At 42.9% G+C, this 18,061-nt stretch overlaps 9 protein-coding genes across 9 annotated transcripts; 5 read left to right on the top strand and 4 right to left on the bottom strand.

Annotated features, from left to right (window-relative positions):
• Positions 1 to 2,000: 2,000 nt before the first annotated feature.
• On the top strand, positions 2,001 to 3,050 carry AOL_s00076g60 (uncharacterized protein; the record flags this gene model as incomplete). Its single annotated transcript, XM_011122613.1, has 2 exons — positions 2,001 to 2,292; positions 2,383 to 3,050. The coding sequence occupies 2 exons, from the start codon at positions 2,001 to 2,003 to the stop codon at positions 3,048 to 3,050; spliced, it is 960 nt and encodes a 319-aa protein (XP_011120915.1).
• A 2,431-nt stretch (positions 3,051 to 5,481) lies between these two features.
• Positions 5,482 to 7,079, bottom strand: AOL_s00076g59 (uncharacterized protein; the record flags this gene model as incomplete). The annotated part of the gene is made up of 3 exons (XM_011122612.1): positions 5,482 to 5,853; positions 5,915 to 6,602; positions 6,685 to 7,079. The coding sequence occupies 3 exons, from the start codon at positions 7,077 to 7,079 to the stop codon at positions 5,482 to 5,484; spliced, it is 1,455 nt and encodes a 484-aa protein (XP_011120914.1).
• An 821-nt stretch (positions 7,080 to 7,900) lies between these two features.
• AOL_s00076g58 (uncharacterized protein) lies at positions 7,901 to 9,256 on the top strand (the record flags this gene model as incomplete). The annotated part of the gene is made up of 3 exons (XM_011122611.1): positions 7,901 to 8,000; positions 8,100 to 8,834; positions 8,919 to 9,256. 3 exons carry the CDS (start codon positions 7,901 to 7,903, stop codon positions 9,254 to 9,256), a joined length of 1,173 nt encoding a protein of 390 aa, XP_011120913.1.
• Positions 9,257 to 9,582: 326 nt separating this feature from the next.
• AOL_s00076g57 (uncharacterized protein) lies at positions 9,583 to 10,281 on the bottom strand (the record flags this gene model as incomplete). Its single annotated transcript, XM_011122610.1, has 1 exon — positions 9,583 to 10,281. The coding sequence occupies one exon, from the start codon at positions 10,279 to 10,281 to the stop codon at positions 9,583 to 9,585; it is 699 nt and encodes a 232-aa protein (XP_011120912.1).
• Positions 10,282 to 12,283: 2,002 nt separating this feature from the next.
• AOL_s00076g56 (uncharacterized protein) lies at positions 12,284 to 13,072 on the top strand (the record flags this gene model as incomplete). Its single annotated transcript, XM_011122609.1, has 1 exon — positions 12,284 to 13,072. The coding sequence occupies one exon, from the start codon at positions 12,284 to 12,286 to the stop codon at positions 13,070 to 13,072; it is 789 nt and encodes a 262-aa protein (XP_011120911.1).
• A 103-nt stretch (positions 13,073 to 13,175) lies between these two features.
• On the bottom strand, positions 13,176 to 13,883 carry AOL_s00076g55 (uncharacterized protein; the record flags this gene model as incomplete). Its single annotated transcript, XM_011122608.1, has 1 exon — positions 13,176 to 13,883. One exon carries the CDS (start codon positions 13,881 to 13,883, stop codon positions 13,176 to 13,178), a length of 708 nt encoding a protein of 235 aa, XP_011120910.1.
• A 256-nt stretch (positions 13,884 to 14,139) lies between these two features.
• AOL_s00076g54 (uncharacterized protein) lies at positions 14,140 to 15,352 on the bottom strand (the record flags this gene model as incomplete). Its single annotated transcript, XM_011122607.1, has 3 exons — positions 14,140 to 15,060; positions 15,138 to 15,198; positions 15,255 to 15,352. The coding sequence occupies 3 exons, from the start codon at positions 15,350 to 15,352 to the stop codon at positions 14,140 to 14,142; spliced, it is 1,080 nt and encodes a 359-aa protein (XP_011120909.1).
• Positions 15,353 to 16,316: 964 nt separating this feature from the next.
• Positions 16,317 to 17,551, top strand: AOL_s00076g53 (uncharacterized protein; the record flags this gene model as incomplete). Its single annotated transcript, XM_011122606.1, has 3 exons — positions 16,317 to 16,764; positions 16,859 to 17,433; positions 17,531 to 17,551. The coding sequence occupies 3 exons, from the start codon at positions 16,317 to 16,319 to the stop codon at positions 17,549 to 17,551; spliced, it is 1,044 nt and encodes a 347-aa protein (XP_011120908.1).
• A 41-nt stretch (positions 17,552 to 17,592) lies between these two features.
• On the top strand, positions 17,593 to 18,000 carry AOL_s00076g52 (uncharacterized protein; the record flags this gene model as incomplete). The annotated part of the gene is made up of 1 exon (XM_011122605.1): positions 17,593 to 18,000. The coding sequence occupies one exon, from the start codon at positions 17,593 to 17,595 to the stop codon at positions 17,998 to 18,000; it is 408 nt and encodes a 135-aa protein (XP_011120907.1).
• Positions 18,001 to 18,061: the final 61 nt, after the last annotated feature.

The raw sequence follows: 18,061 nt of genomic DNA, 5'->3' as shown, positions 1-18,061 counted from the left end.
ATTCTTGTCATTTTCGCTATAATCACATCTAGAGATTCTGTAGTTGTGAATTTTTAGGCCAGGTAATTAAAGCCTGAAAAAGTGGCCTTGAGCCTAAGTTTGCGATTGATAATGTTACGATTTCGATCAAGCAACAGGCTTTCGGGATTTATATGTCTGTGCACAACTTCCATCTTATGAACATAGCCACTATATCTTATCTAATTATTGGCCGGTTGATACCCGTGCGTTGAGTTCACGATGGGTTGATCTAATTGTTAACCTTTTCCGAAATTCGATTTTCGACGTTCGGGTTCAAGGTCGGTAGCATTAATTCTGAGTTACGGGGTACTTTAAGGTGGTTTATACGTAATATGTTAATTTATGACTGGCTGCTGTTACAGCGCCCCCAAAGTTGAGCAGATCCGCTTCGAGAGATCTTCAAAAATAAAATAAAAATAAAAAGGTAACGAATGTGTACGTAATCGCATTGTCACTTGGTCAGGCTATACCACCTCATGAATTCTATTGTCTATATGTCAGTCTCGATATATGAACACCTAAAGCACAGATGCCTAGACATCTTGATCAATTGAATTGCTAGTAAACACCCAAAAAATCTCGATAGTGATTTTCCGTTGAAGGAAAATTTTGATCCCGTGTATCGTGGCATAGAGTACAGCCCACTTTATCAGCGCTGAGACCGTCCATTCGGATTAGTCAGGCAAGTAGCATCCTTCTTTAGATTTGATAAACAACGGACGGAAACTAGTCACCGACGCCGAGGACTTGCCTACGTGCGCGTTGCTCCCCTAGCGATCAGGCCCACAACAGAGATTCCTAAAAATATCTGCTCAAACTCGTAGGGTTGGTGGAACATAACCATTATATAACCATGTATTCGGGGAGGAACATCGGGGATTGTGTCGATGCATCTAGACACTTGGAGCACGAAAAAGTCCTTAGGCTATCGATCAGGCGACTAGCTTTGATCCGACAGGAACCCTAGAACAAAGATGGGTTGTTTCATCTATTTGATGCCTTGAGTATAGCCGAAGGATCGAGGCTTATAAAGAATTGAAGAGTGGAAGTATAGCAAATGCATCCTCTGTGTACATGTAGATACATAAGCCTACAATGAATTCCACTTGAGAGTATTTGTCCTCGTATTTTGCCATAGCACTGTACAGAGCGACAAATCTTTTTAGAACTTAGGGACCAAGTTCTCTATTTCAAACGAGGCTAATGATTCCTAATGTATTTATTGCATAATCGAGTACAGGGGAAATCAAAGAATAACTGACTAATTTGTCGATATCATATTTACATATCTTCTAAGTTCAGGCCTAGAAGTACCCTTAGTGCACATGCACTGATATCCCGAGACCGGTAATACGCATATATATCCATGAATTCATATATAGATCAGAGTGGCTTCCCGTCAATTACGGGATATCTATACTTTCTGAAGCCCCATAATAAGGCAACATTAATTACGGCGGGTTGCAGCTGATGCCTGGAGGCCCGGGTCCCTTGATTTGCTAAGCCTTCACAGTAACTCACACCAAGATTGCTTAGAGTTTCAGAGCCTACCAGATCGACCCGTCCAGAAGCTATCCTTAGAGTGAACAAGTGACATGGCCTTGTAGAGTGTGAACGTGCCGGAGCGATCCCAGATTACTCGTAGAGCGTGACCTTATTTTGGATGTTTGCGTGACTGGGTTTTGTGCGCGTCACATTGGAAACTATAACTATATAATTATAAATAGAATAGTCTTAAGCTTGCAGACGTTCAGTATTACACTTAATTAGAAGCATAGTATAGTGCTCATTTTCATACACCGCTTATAGCTGGTATCTTCAATAAATTTATATAAACGCCTACAGAGTCATACTTTCTTTTTACCTACCTCATCATATTCCATAAGATAAATATCTAATATATATAAAATAGAGCTTGTTTTTGTTCCATTAATTTGCCCGAGTCAATATTACGAATCTTGAAAACCCACAAGCCTAAGATGCCTGGAAGTTTTACAGAAAGAGCCCCGTACAGGGCTCCCGCCGTCGGCACGACCTTTGAGACCATAAAGGTGGAATCAGAGGATCTTTTGGGAGGAACTCAAATATCGAGCGCCATAGCGGGCCTCAGCTCAGAGTCCTTGTATAAACATGCCCCCAGTGGGAATCTACCACTTCAATCTCATTGCCACGATGTCATAGTCCGCGTCAGTCTCGTGGCCTCAAACCGAATGATCGAACTTATACTTAACGAGGACGACCCTCTTGAAAAAGTCTTGCAAGTTGTGAAACGTAAGACTTCCGTTAATTATTCTCTACGATATATATTATCATTTTTAACACCTCTGAAACTAACTTGATGGGTGGGTAAAAAACTAATAGCGAGGATCCTTGCAGTCTACTTTGAAACTTCTGGCTACTTTGCTCCATACCCTGCTAGCACCCCTGAATGGACCATAGACCTCACTTTCGGCGATCTTTCCCTCCTAAACATGGTCAACCTCATCGCCTACCGTGGTGAATCACAGCAAACTCTTTTGATCAAAGATGTCTTCTATGGGGGCGAAACTCTTGAGCCTCGTATTTTCCAACTTACATCGCCCCATGAAAGCGGTGCGCCAGGGCCGCCAATCGAATTCAAATGGAATTCCAAAGCCAAGCAATGGGTTCCACAACCTGCTCCCGGAGAAATGCTGTTGATGGATGCACAATTGGCCATCCATGAAAACATTCTATATACGCCGTTCACGCACGCTAAGGGATCTTTATCCCTAACATCTATGAAATTGTGTTATCTACGAAATTTGAACGACAGGTTGAAGACCCCCGCGGCTTCTGTCGGATATGTTTCTGCAGTCGTATTTGTTGGAATTGGAGATATCAAAATGGCGGTTGTGAAGAGTTATGCTTGGAAGAAAGATTCCAGTAAAAGTCTAGGGGAGATCTTGGGTTGGGATGATGATAAGGGTGTTTGTGTGGTTCGGGATGGAACGGGCCAGGAGAGAACATTGAAGTTTCGACCAAACCGATTGGTTTGGGTCGAGGGTTAAAGCAACAAGGCTACTTTCTCGTATATGGGCGGATTTCTTTGTTTTAGTATCGAGCAAATACACTGGGTGGCACTACTTTTTCCCTTACCAGCGAGTATAGTGGTACAAGGGTTATATATCATTGCATGAAGGCGTTTTGTTTTTTAAAATTTTAAGTTTCTAGATCAAAGGCCGATCACAAGGCAGGAATGAATCTATTATTCAATGTTGCAACTCTATATGTTAAAGATATTTTATCTGCAAAGATTTGTATTAAATTACCGTTTTTGTTTATATATTTAGGGGTGAGGCGGCTTTTAGTTTTACACTCTCTTCGAATGCGAAACCCCGCGAGAATTGTTTTGTACTATATCATTTTGTACATCTAACCTACCCCCATTCTTTAGATATTTAACCGTCGTTCATTATCGAAACAAATACCATTATTTTATTTCCAATACAGGATCCCGAGTTTCTCCAAAGTACAGGTGAAATCAGCTCAAAGAATATCTACGTTAATTCTGTCGATCTAGTGCAGGGAAAGATATAAAATCACTAATAGTTTGAGTTCAAGGTCACTTGATCAGTACTTAATAAAAAGCTAGGCTTTACAAGCAAACTTGTTGATATATTTCATATATTATAGGCCTGATCACGAAGGCCAAGCAGCATAAAACGTAACAATACCCATTGGTTCTAGACTATAATTGCTCATATTGATGTAGTCTGGGGATATCAACGCGGATCGGGTTATCTATTTCCTGCTTTATTTTATACTGCGTTTGCGCAACGCCAGGGAGGCTTGTTTTCCAAAGATTATCGATATCAATATTAATGCTTGCCTCATATGATCATATATATGCATACCTAAGTCCTGTACCCCGGACTAGGTCCTGTGCATTAGGCGGTCTCGGGTTGTTTGCCTTTTCACAGAATAGGCAAACAAAGAATATGCATTCATTATGCAACAGAAATAAGTCCATGAATATTCAACTGCAGCCATCCATTTAGCGTTTTTGAAGCTACCAAATACGAGGATACATATTTAAGCCATAGCCTGGCACTGGGTGCCGCTAGAATGTCGGACGGCTCATCACGGCCCAGTCAAAGGGAATTAGTAAAGATGATGTATCGATATGTTTGTGGTTTATAACGTTTAAGTTTTGAAATAATTAATATTGCAAATCTAGGAAAGGAAATTTCGATATGTTTGAAGCATGCGCAAGTGCCATGGCGTGTGACCAATCGTATGCATATGCATTTTAGTATGTGTGTTACGCATTTGGCCATGCATGGTAGTACAGAATCGAAGGATTTGCTGATGTGGTGGCTGGTGGCGCGGAAAATGCGGAAAGGGGGGAGGATCATGCATATGTGGGCGAGTCCCACTAATTGCAGGTAAATTTCTACTTCAAACATAATTACGTCTATCTTTTTGTTAATCCAAGGGCAATCCAACCAATATCCAATCTCGGCACCCCACTCCTACGCTACGTGTATCCATAAATGCCAATTATTACTAGAGGGGTGAATCACGAAAGGTATATGATGGGTAGGTGCCCAAACCTCGAAGCCTGGATATCTCGGACCTCACTCGGCCCGGGGCAACGTAGCCGCTTGGAAATGAAAGTTCTAAATCTTTATGGTCTCGTATCACTTATTTATTCGATGGTAATACCCATGACCCGAGCCTACCAGTGCTCCCCAAAGCGATCCGTACATCGAAATAGAGCAGGCATATCCTCAAAGTTAGCCTCAATTCCACTCAATGGGCATATGGTAGTACAAATCGTAAGCTGAGCGAGGTCGGATGATGGTAATGCATCGACGGTGGAACCCAAGACTAGTCTTATATTCCCGATCGGCTAGGATACCTTGTTAACATGAAGCTAATTAGTGCTGGGACTGTACTAGCATAGTCCTCTTTTCCTCGTTCTAGACTTCAAGCGGTAAATATACGATTGGTTATGGACGCTTATCAATTTCGTAAATAAACGAGGCTGGTGAGATGAGTATGCATCTTCCCAAGACCGATAGACTGTTTCATGAAAACATATGCTATCTTAACCCGGTTTGCGGGTTCATGAAAGGGGCATGGCCTGGCCGATATCAGACAATTCTGAACAAGCTCACCTAGCCTTGATGTTTGGATATTATATGGGATAATGGAATATATATAGATCCTGTGCACCTTGTCGGGTTTCAGTTTCAAATCTTATATCCATGGGCAAGACCCTTGGTTTCGGTTTCGAAATTTCTGCAAACCTCGGGGTCTAGGAGCTTTGTAATTTTGTAATCAACTGAGGACTCGGTAATCCACCGGAAAGCCTTTCGAGTCTAAACTTGCCACCCCTATCAACATCATCATTAAGGCTCCATATATGGGCTATAGCGCTATTCTGATACTACCACTGATCTCAACACTAACTACCATTAATGCATTGGAAATAGTTTAATCAAAATACAACACCACCAACCAACTCTGCCATTTCCCCTCCTTCAGCACTCTATACGGTTCGTAAACCTCCCTTGCCCCCCTAATCCCTCTATCCCTCATCTCCAACTTACAAACCCTCATAACATCCCATCCCAGCTCTTCTTCAATCTCTACTTTGTTATCTCCCGTATCCCCAATTTTTATAACTTTTAGAGAAGGATGGCGAGGAAGTATGATCGAATCTCGAAAGTATCCCCACGGAGATATATGAAACCACGGTCGACGTTGTAGTGGAGGAATTAACTTTGGGAGGTATGTTAGGAGTTCTTGGATGACTGTTATGGTTAAAGTGCGAAGGCGATCAAAACGACGGATGAAATGGGCGAACTATCTAGATATAAGTATACGAAAATATATAAAATGGAGAAAATGGAGGGAGGGGATGTACCTTGAAGTTATCAAACTCCTTAGTAAAATCAACCAAAGCTTTGATTTGCTCAACTTCACTCCAATCCACCTTCACAAACCTATCAAACATTTCCAACTGTCCCTCCGCCCCCGAGATTTCCAATTTCTTCAAATGAGGGAAATCAAAAAACTTACTCCTCTCATTTTCGATCTGTTCTCTATGGTTCTCATACCTAGCCGGCTCCCATTTGTTGAAGATATTAAACCCCAAACACCTCGTCTTCCTAGTAGCGGGTCTTAATATCAAACACAATATCTCAAGTAAGTGATACCTCCTCAACTCCCCTGGTGGCGTATCAACCCCTTCGTCCAATACCCTAATTTTTAATTCATCCAAAACCGCGTATTTTGTGTCTTTATTGCTTTGTTCTAGTCTTATCCCTTTACTTAAGTGTTCGTATACATCATTGTAGCTCCATTGATACCGAACGCTAACATTTAGAGATAGCTTTTTCAGGTAGAAGGAGGTAGTGAGAAGGTATTGAAGGCTTTGGACTAGATCTTGGATTGAATTATAAAAGTTACCGTCGAATTCAAGGGATGTCAGGTGGGTGAATGAGGGTGTTAGGTCGAAGAGGGCAGACGGGAGGGAAGGGGCCCACGGGAAACGGGCGATTAGGTGTGTGGAGTCGGGAAGAATTGCATGGTCGGATATTATTGATAGTTTTCTGGAATTTATATTAGATCTTCTTGTGCATGCATATTTTATCTAAATACTTGGAAAGATATAGAAGAAGGATAATTATATACCTGACAAAACTCCCATAGTGTCTAAACAACTCTAGTTTATCACGAGAATAAATACACCCGGGTTGGTTCTCCCATCCTGAATACTGAAAAAGCATTTTACATTCTCCGTAGATATACGATAATAGGACTTCGTGGAATCTTCGACATGTTTTCCCGATTGAGCTTGGGTGGTGGAGTTTATTGATTCCATTATTGTTCGTCAATGCGAAAGTGAAGATTGCGAGAAGGATTTCAGGAGGAAGTTTTAGAATCCCTGTGGATTTGGGATTTGAAGGGCGGATAGGTCGGAATGTGGGGGTTGAGGAGCGGATGCTCGAGGTATGTGTACCACCATACGGCGTCTGAAGGGGTTTAGAGCGGGAGAAGATCGACTTTAGAGTGGGGAGGAAAGTCATGGTTATACGTTTTAACGTTTAAGACGGTGATTAGTTGAATTGTAGATCAAGTAAATATTTCACTTTTGAATACAGAGATTTGTTTCTTGTTAAATATAATCATAAAAGAGAAGAGACCTACTTGTCCATTGAAGGATTGAGAAAGTTGATGACGGGAATGGTGACGCGGAAATCCAAAGGTGCATAATTAACCCGCGACGAGAAGTCGAATGTTCAGCCCGACCCGCTAAGCATGCATGGGGTACCCCTGTAAGTAGGAATGTTCGCTAGAACCCGCCATCTGATGCCAATTCTGGAATGCAAATCCTTGTACAGAGTACCAAATTCATGACCACTTTTGTCGAGTTCGAATAGATACTTAGATGTCTTGAAATCGACATGCGTAAAATAAATTGGAGATATCGCCTTGGGTTTTTTTGGAAGAGGGGAAAAGTGGAACAGGCTCGTTTCTCATGTTTGTTTCCCGAAGTAGTACCCTCTGAATCCCTCAAAGTAGCGAATAAGATATGGAAAAATAGGTGATGACACATTACAGCAATGCAAGAGAGAAGAGAGATGCAGCCCTGTTTTCTCGTTTCACTCTTGGCCCGCTCAGAGTACCGCTTCATCCTGGTCGAACGAGGAGAAACAGGGCTAGCTTTATCTAGCCTCGTGGCCGCCATGCTCTCCCTCTCTCTTTCCTCCTTTCCTTCTTTTTTTCCTAGATATGATATTACATTAGTGTCACGGGTAATATAATAACTTCAGTTCTATTCCACGATAACCGGCTTATCGACTCGTTTTGCGGATATATATAGTTTTAATATAAATAAAATAAAGGTATGGTAACGACAGCGCATGCGCAGGAAGCCGAGGAAGAAAGAGTTGAGGATGTTGGAAGAAAAGAGGGAGAAAGAGGAAGAGAACTCTGCGCCCGGTGTAGTAAGTTTTAGAGTTTCGAGTCGAACTCTCTCCTCACCCCGTCTCTATGATAACTAACTAGTATGCTCGTACTGACAGAAAAATAAACCAAATAAATAGAAGATCCACTCCCGTTATGGGCCTCCGAAACTCCCAGTGAAATCGATGCCAACTTCACCCGCCCAGTTGCTATCACCACCCCCACTAGTACTAGCATCGATATCAATAGCTGTAGCAATGACACGGATACGAGCATGCACGGTACTACCTCACAGTCAACCCCGATAACATACCCCATCTCCCCAGTATCCGACTTAATAATCCATCTCCCCACCCAGGCAGTCTCCCACTGCTATCTAGTCTCCTCCCAAATTCTCCGTGTCGTCTCCCCGGTGTGGCGACGTCATCTAGACCCCAACAGTCCCTTCCAATCCCTCTCCACTTCCATGGAAACGATCTCAGACCGTCCGCATATAATTATGACACTATATGAGGATGACCCGGACACTTTACTATCGGTTCTAAACATCCTTCATTTCTCCACATCGAGTATTCCGACAACATCGATAAACTTTGGACAACTCAGGTCTTTCGCGGTCTTGTGTGATAAGTACGACTGTATACATGTGTTGAACGCTTATTCGAAGGTATGGTTGGACGAATGGGCCCCCGTTGCATGTGAACCGGGGTATGAGGACTGGCTGTTTATTGCCAAGGTTTTTGGAGATCCTAGGAATACCAAGGAGTTGGAGAAGCTGCTGGTCCAAGAGGCCGGTTCGTTAAGCGTTTGTGGGGCTTACTTTTTGAGATGTGGAAGGGTGGTGGAGACGATACTTTTGCCAGAGAAAACATTGGGTATGTATACTTCTTTCTACATCGATTGATTTCTTTCTTCTATGGATTTTTGAGAGCGTATGCTAATATGCAGAAACGTGAAAGAAAAAATAATGTCCTCTCGAGTAACAGAATTAACGCGTCAAATCTCCGTATGGCGGACGTTTTTACAGACCTTCATATCAGAAAATGTTACAAAAGGCTGTTCGAATTGGGATTGTGTGACACTTTCGTACGGAAATCTTATTAGATCGGTTGAACAATCTGGCCTCGTTAAGATCTTCAATCTGCTAGAGGAATGGCATGGCAATATTAGGGACTTTGAAGAGAAGACTGGGGGAATACAGCTGGCTAATGGGACTAGGTTTCATGGGTATGGATGGTGTCCTGTAGAGAATCTAAATGTCGGACTGAGGAGTCGGCTTGGGAGAGTTGATAGTTAATTTTGTTCTATAAATTTATGTTCAGCATATGCATTCTATGACCGGGTTTGCAATTTGGGAACGAGGTAAGGCATTTCATGGGCTATATGGCACGGATCTTATGGCGCTTATAGGTGGAAGATATCATGGGTATTAATGTTACTTAGAACAGTAAATTTCATATTCAAGACGACTTAATATTTATTCGTGTACATGCATTTGAGAAGATAATACAACTTTTATAATACCCAGATATCGCTATCTCTTAAGCCTTCTAACTCCGACGTTCTAAATATAATCCAGTGCATATATAATACAATAAAGCTAGAAAAGAGAATCAAAGAAATTTACATATTCCTTCTCCTAACTCTCCTCATTCCCGATGGCTTATAATACTTCTGAATCCTCGTAATGTCCTCTGGCTTCAAGTCCAAGTCCACATTTCCACCACCGCCAGCCATCAACCTCGCCATAATAGCATTTTCAGTCAAAGTATGCCCCAATCCCAAAGTATGACCAACCTCATGCAAAAAAACATTATGAATCTGATTAACATTCCAGTTATTCGGTCCAGTACTGGTGTTATTGAACTTGACATATCCCGTCCAAACCTTCTTTTCGACTGGGACCCATCGGCTTGAAATGCCAGGTCCCCATGAAGCATTAGCAGCGATCCAAGATCCATCGGTCTGTGCTGGGAAATCAGGATCAAGAACATCAGGTCCCGAAACTTCTATTTTTAATTCAATGTCGTCCCGATCAGCCCCCTCAGCCGCCTTTTCGAATGTGAGGCTCGATACGGCGGCCCATTTATTCAGAGCTTTTACGATGATGGATTCCATTGTGGACATGTCGAAGCCTTTAATGGTACCGTAGAGTTTCCATCTTATGGGACGGTCGGTGAACCATGTGTTTTTACCGTCTTGAAGGTCGTCGACTTCTTCTTGGCGTCTGGCGTAGCGGAGACGGTGAGAGTGGGCACGGTTACCGCCGCAGAGGAGGTTGGTGGATTTCTTTTGGAGGTGGGTTCCTTGTAAGTTGGACATTCTTTAAAATAAATAGATAATTTTTCTTATCGGACAAAAGGGAGATATTTTGTTAAATATATAGTCGAGAATGGAGATGTCGGAAGATTCAAAAGGGTAATGGTTGATATACCGATCTGAGGATTGGATTGTACGGACTGGTGATTAAACTATGAACTGATGATTCTGATATGATAATGAAAATTACAGAAAGGCCCTTTCTCATCTATTTATATAATTATACCAGCCGGTTCGAAGCTCAAGATTTCTACGCGCATATCTGGATACTGCCAACGCCACAAACGCCACAAACCCTCGATTAGCACATCTAGAACCGGCCTTGTTCGCATCTAATTCCTAGATTCAAAATAACAGCTTCTAGATCTAACGTTCTTGCATCAGCAAAAAGAAAAAATTGGATCAACTTTATTTCGAAAATCATACGATACATGGATTGATATACGTATGTTATGCAGGCATGTTTTGTGTCCTGTACCCTGTTGCTAGGATTCAATTTTCTCTTTCTCCTTCTCTATAGCTCTGGAACAAACTCTAGAAAATGCGAAGGAGGGTTCTGACGGAGTCAATGATTTAAAAGTTAACGTTAACGTTGCATGCCACTGTTAAAGTAAACCATGACCCGAGGAGAAACTGGGGGTGTCAGAAAGGTAAGAAATTCTAGAAGAAGTATTTCGTCAAAAGGTTGGCGTTTGATATCTTCCCGTTATGCAAAGCTCAGGGACATTCAAAATCTCCGAATCTGCAGCGGTAGGTATGAAGCTGTTAGAAACTCTAAAGATTCAGCGGGGAAAGGGTCCATCCTAGTTTTGCTATATGCAGAGTCCAATATAGCCAACTAGTCCTGATATAATCGATACTCCATATAAGGCCTGACTGATGTCCCAAAGTATAATCAAACAGAACGGTCTGCTGTCGATACCCGTCCATCCAAACCGCCACCGACGTAACCAAATATTGGCAGTTGCTTGTTGAGCTTAAGAAATTCTGGACAGTCTCAAAAGCATGTAGGGGTTGAAACGAACGGCTAACTATATACTAGCTTGTGCGGGCGGGCGGCGCGGCGGAAAAAATAATAGTGGGTAGGCTAAACCAGACTACGTTAGTCGGTCTAGTTTCGCAGAATTCGGAACAGATACCAATGGTTTTTTCCTGGTTCCAAGACGTTTCGAGATCAGCAAATGACTTTCCTATTGTGATAAAGAAGACGTCTTCGGAGTAGCACTAGTCAATTGTCATGATAAATTTTCTTTTTTGTAGGAGACTCTGGGGATATATCTATGCACATGCATGTCCCATGGAAATCTTGGCTGGGGTTCGGGAGGAACATGTTGCTTGATCATGTTGCATTTTCTGGCTTAAAGTCAAATGTAAACCCAAGGTTGTGATCAACAAGCAATTGATGATTGAACCACACTAAGTTTTTTTGATGTAATGATCGATACCATATCGTTACAAACTGCTTTAGGAGTCAGTATGGGTTAAGTCTAGATCTTTGATAAGGTTATTTGATATTTTTGTTAATTGTCAGGTTCATGAGTGGGGGAATAAGTTAGCCTCATCGTATTGTATTGGTGCGTCCGCATCGATATCCAGCCTACTAAGGGGCCGTATACCTAGGCGGTCGAGTCTCCCGAGATTTAGAAATCCACTGGCTAAGCCAATTTTACTGGAGATCGGCTTTATTCATGACGGTCACAATTTAGTTGCGAAGCCTGACCGCGAGAAGGAAAAAAATCAAAAAATTCCATGATCTATAATTCTTCTCTGAAGATGAGACTACAACCCCTGCACGACAAAGTCTACATCGTCTACAACTCCGCTTAGCTAGCCCCAAAGCCGCCTAGAACACTAAAGTATCACCCCATATACCCACGGAGACTATTCAATGGCTTCCCTGTTGTCCCGATTTTCCGTTCCTCTGTCTTCTTCTATTTGTATTTCTTTTATTTCTTTTTATTTTTTATTTTGTTCTTTGGCTTCCTTCCGACGATTCATTCCAAAAATGCCACCCACAACAATCAACTCACTCCCCCCAGAACTCCACTCTACAATCCTCTCCTACTTACCCTTCTCAACCATCATAGCTTCCCTCCGAACCTGCAAGCTATGGAATTCCATCCTTTCTACACCTTCACATATCTCATCTCGATATCTTCCATTATCCGTTTCAAAGGATAATGTTGATAAATACAAAACTGGTGTTAAAATCCCAGGTCTCCACCGTCTGATCGATTCGAGTGGCTGTTTGAAGATCAAAATGACGGGGGAGGAGTTGGCTTCTCTGAGTTTTCTTGATTCTAGTATTGATTCGGAGTTACTAGATGGAGAAAAGGAAGAAGCGAAATGGGTGGATATACCATCGTCGTCATCACTATTAAGCGATGCTTTATTCTCCCCCGACGCTATTGAAAATACTGGAGAAGAGAATGGATTCACGATATATATATTCCATCCCCGTCTATGGGGCTCTACTCCATGGTTTCCAACCCCGAATGTTTCCTTCTCGCCGTTAGGGAACTGTAAAGTTAAGGATGTGATCCAAACTATGAAAAAAGTGTTCGTGGAGCGGTATTTAGATGAGGACGATAAACACGTTTATGAGATTATGTTGAGTCATGAGCGTGAAGACGATTATGGGGATTGGCTGGTTGCGGGGACTATTGAAAGGATTGAAGTCGGTGATCCCAATTGCGCTAGCGGAGGAGGGGAGTGGAATACAAGCCCCCCTTGGGATACGACGGTGGGAAGCGGCTGGGGTGATGATGGGGATAATATTGCTTGGGATTCATAAGATATATATACCTCAGTCGGTAGTATTTGGTCTAGCGTATCTCTTGTATCCAGATCGATAGAATCGTCGCAATGGTGAACTTCAATATCAGATTGGAAGTTGTTTATGCAAGAACAATCCTCGCCCTCAAAACCCCTACCCACTTCTTCCACCAAGCATCCCACAGATGTGTCAAAATAACCTCGTATCCCCCATCGCCACCCTCATTAACCTTCAAAACTCTCACAAGAAAATGGATCAAATCTTCAATTGTAGCATTATCTCGTACCCGGACCTGGAAGGCATCGTTCTCAACCGACCAGTGAAAAGGTGACATACTCTGAAACGAGGGGTAATCCGCACTATGGGTCGGAATTACTTCGATAAAGAAGTTATCAAGAACCATATCCTCCAAATTCCCATATGGTTGTTTGTCAGATTCTTCTGCTGATAGGTAGGTTATGAATGGCGAAAAAATAGGCTCCTTTAGAAACGGGTGGTTGGTTATATCCATCCATTCTTCCCTAGTTTCTGTGATAATCTTCTCCCCTAGTTCTTTCCGTTGGGTCTCAATGACATTCCGAAATTTGTGGCTGATAACCTTGTCGCCCTTGATTGTAAACTTAAAATCTCCGTTGAAATTGAGGAGACGGTGGAGGTTTGGTAGACCCAATGTTGTGAATTTTGGGCCGTACCGAGCTTTTTGGAGTGCGTGGGAGGAGACTATGGAAGACCACAAGGGGGAGACCTTGGAGACTGCAAAATGGGATGTGAACGGGATGAAGAGAAGAATAAGGGTTTGGAGCTCCGGGGGGAGGCCGGTTAGGGACATCGTAAATATTAGTGCAGTGTAGTGTATTGTAGTGAGAGACGAGGCTATGTGGTGGGAATCGCGAGGAGGGGTCGTAGATGTATTATAATTGGATCCTAGTGTAATTGCCTGAAGCTCATGCAAACAAACACTAGGCTCTCTTTGGCTGCAACAAATCCGCGGTTCATCAAATTGCTCCTTTCGTAATCAATTTTTCAAGGGAAAAGAAAAGAAAAGAAAAGAAAATGATGATAGCAAAGTAGAGTCGGGTCGTTTGTTATGAAAATGTCACCGGTCCCCTCGTCGCTTTCTCAAATATATCCTGTAACTTCCTTTGTTTCTCCGTTTGTTCAACTTCCACTTCATCTCCTTTCCATAACCGTTTTGACTTCCACCTTGCTACCCCTTCTCTTCTCCCAAGAAGCTTTTTTCCATCTCTTAACGCATGAGAAGTATACAACTCCCCATTTCTTTGTCTTTGAACTAGCCCCATAATTCTTCCTAACCCATCTCTGACTTCAGTCTTTGGAATCCTGACCCTTTTCAACATCTTTCCATTCTCAAGATCGAAAGCCAATAACTCTTCCTCGTTCCCAGTCCATAGCATTTCTCCGCCGACGGCGTCGTCGCTTTCCGTGATCACCATTGGGAACTCTGATTGAAACTTGTTCTTGATCACGGGTGGGAAGACGACGTTTGTATTTTTCCCATTTTCTGCATTCCATACCCTTATTTTCCCATCCATCCCAGCGCTGACGATCCTTCTACCATCGGAAGTCCATAATAACCCATTAACACCCCCATCATGAGCTTTCCCCGCAGCTCTATTTGCAGCTCGCGGTAGCATATTAACATCCAAGCTCCCCAAACAAGTAGCCCCATACCTAATATCCCAAACTCTCACACTGCCATCTTTCCCACCTGATGCAAGAATTGATGAATAAATAGGTGACCAAGAAACACTGAATACTGACGTCACATGTCCAAAGAGTGTTTGTGAGGTTGATGAAGTGCGAGGATCAATTAGTCGGATATGTGGAGAGGAACCGGCGACAGCTATTAATGCCGTTGAGACGGATGCTGGAGAAGTTGAGTGAGTGTAGAGGTGGGAATCGAGAGGATAAGTTTGTAGACAGATTGGATTTGAAGGGGTTAAAGAGAAGAGGGAAAGTGTGGAAGAATAGGATGTTGCAGAGAACTACACTTGTAAATAAGCACTTTATAATTGTATACCTAGCTACCTAGTTTATGTAACTGGAGGGATAGGGGACATACGAGAGACGAATTATGAGGATTGAACCTGATAGAAGACACACCATGGTCTGGTTTATCCTCCCTATACCACATCAATTAGACAGCTGTAGCTTCTGTAAGTGTGGGGAAGTAACATACTCCAGTACCGTAGTTGAAGCCCTAATATTATCATCATCGTGATATTCTTGCTCGAGGTCCCAGGTAATGATACTGCCATCAGCGCCTCCAGTCACCATCCTGCCCAAAATTACGACAATAGATAATTGTATTAGCCATAGAATCGGTTATAATCCTCTAACAAATCTACTTTATGATGATGGGAAGAAATGAAACAAAAAAGGACGGAGATATAAACTAATTACCATCGTCCGTTGTCTTCATCTGCACCAATACAGTTAACACCTTTGTGGTGTCCTCTCATTCCCTTCCTCAAAGTAAATCGCGTAGAGGAGTCATAATCTACATCGCGATATAGAAATGAAGTGACAACGCGTGAGAGGTCCGCTGTGGATTGATCATTGGGGGTATAAGGGCCTAAGCTGCGATGGAAGAGGAGAGGTGAGATGTTCATGACATGTTTTTATATACTGACAGAGGAGGAGGCTGTGTGATGTTTAAGAGTAGTAGTCTGTCTGGTGTACCAAATACACAATGTAAGTCAGACTCTTGGCAATCCGGATATCTCGATGTCCTAGGCGTCCTGGCTACAGGGCTTCGATGTCAACGACGTTCGTAATCCCGGAGATGTGTTGATGTGTTGTCGACCATATTATCATTGCTGCTGAAGACTGCATGAACAGCTTGAATTCATTTCATCATCATCTCAACTCTCATCCGGCATATATTCTTATGCATATACATCCTTCATCGTGCGATATCCAATAATAGTATACAGACTAGACGAGGATCTAATTCCACCGACCAGCTAGTGATTTGAAATTTGATATCATGTCATGATCGATATTTATCCCTTTACCGGAAAATGGATCCATGAGTTGTACGAATCGCAGCTGCAGCTCAAGCTCGAAAGACAGCGTCTGGGCCGGGCTGGCCACGAGACTGCTCCCTAAGTATTCATATGGCTTTCGGGGCGGGCGGGCATGTGTAACTACTACTTAAATACCTAGGTAAGCAGCAGGATCAGGATCTATATGTTAGTATGCTTTTGTAAAGAGCTATGCCTCCGTCTAAAACTCGACTATGGCAACATTACAGACTGTCCCGACCGAAATCCATCTACACATTGCAAAGCTCCTCCTCCCTTGCGATGTTGCAGCTCTTGCTCTTACCTGTCAGACCCTGAAGCGACGCCTCGGTCATGAAAATCAATTTTTTTGGTATAATCTGCTTCGCAGTGGATATGACTCTAATCCCATCAATATCAGGCTCAGGGCTGCCTCATGGCTGAGTCGCATCAAATTTGATGGATTTCGACCTGAAAACAAAGACTACTGGGCTGAGGCCATAGGAATCATCTCGGGAAAATCTGACCATGGCTGTAGCTCCTGTTTGGCGACTGCCAGCATGCGGAAGTTCGAGGAGTACTCTTATTTCGCCTATTTCCCAGTCTCCAGACTCGGTATCGTAGATGACGGGGAGAGGCTTATGCGGCGATATTGCCACCAATGTTTCTCTGAATGGCACATCGGTGAGTCCATGCGCTTCACCTTGATATCTATAGCAATTGCAGCGAGTTGGCCTATTGATTGTTGGTTAACACGTTCACGGTATTAAATATAAAGACCTTGAGTTCTTCGAAGCTACACACCCGCTTGTACCGCTACCAGCCATAGTCGGTATTCAAATTTCACGCGAAGGGGGGATAACTTCCGCCCAGGACTTTATTGGTGCAAAATTGAAACGGATTATACCTATTACTACTGCAACCAAAGCCATAGAAGACTTCTATGGCCTTAAATTCGAAACCGCAAATAGTATACCTCACCGATTTAGGGCAAGATGGTCTCGGATTCGAGGCGAGTACGATGCTCAGCTTGTTATTGACGCTCTCAACTTCATAAAAGACATCTACCAGCAAAACTACAAGCATCTGCAAGTTGTAATGACCCCCGAGACATATTACAAGAGATTCTCAGATTCCTTGCTCTACTTCATTTTAAGCGACAAATTTCGGACAGTACTGCTTGGAAGAGAGCTCAACAACGTTCATGCCAGTGATGCGGCGTCCTCGGACTTATATAACGAATTCACCATACCTCCTTTGTCTATCGCCGAGGAAACAATGAAAATATCTAGATTACTTGCTCAAGGATCGAGGGGGCGGTCAATAGCCACAGAACTCGCTAATAGTTTCCATGTCCGCCTGTTTGGCAATCCTGAAAAATTCGAGCCGCAGACGTTAATCCATCCGTGGTCCATGGTCCTAAAGACGGAACTAATACGTTCCAAATCAGGGACAGTTTTTCATCCCGTAGGGGTGTTTACGTGGCATATTTTATACACCTATCTATACTTCATGGGCGAGTCGAACGGGTATCAGAAGGACTGGATTCGGTGCTATTGGTGTCTTCGCCAAAACAATGGGAGGGATACGGAAGATAACAGGTACAACCAGGAGGATGTGAATATGTACCTATCAGAGAGTTGGATCGTGATACACAATCTTGTGCATCATCCAGAGCTTGTCCGGAAAAGGCCAAAAAATCCGGTTCACGATCATTGTACGGTTTTCTCAGGAAATTCCAATGTCTATATTCTTCACCGGGATGGTACTCGAAGTATATCTTACGACTCCGAACAAATGCGAAAGTTTCGTGAAGAGCGTCCTATTTTTGAGGAAGAGGAGCTTGAGGATGTGCCTGAGGAAATAATACAATCTAGGGAGGATCGGATTTCGACTTCCCGCTACTTCCACTGGGTTTGAACAAGTAAGTACTTAAGTGAATAGATATTTTGACGTCGGGAATAGCCCACGGTCAGAATTA

This window comes from Orbilia oligospora, assembly GCF_000225545.1.
Source record: "Orbilia oligospora ATCC 24927 unplaced genomic scaffold scaffold00076, whole genome shotgun sequence".
Classification (NCBI taxonomy): Eukaryota; Fungi; Ascomycota; class Orbiliomycetes; order Orbiliales; family Orbiliaceae; genus Orbilia; species Orbilia oligospora.
This window is presented reverse-complemented; position numbering and strand designations above follow the sequence as displayed.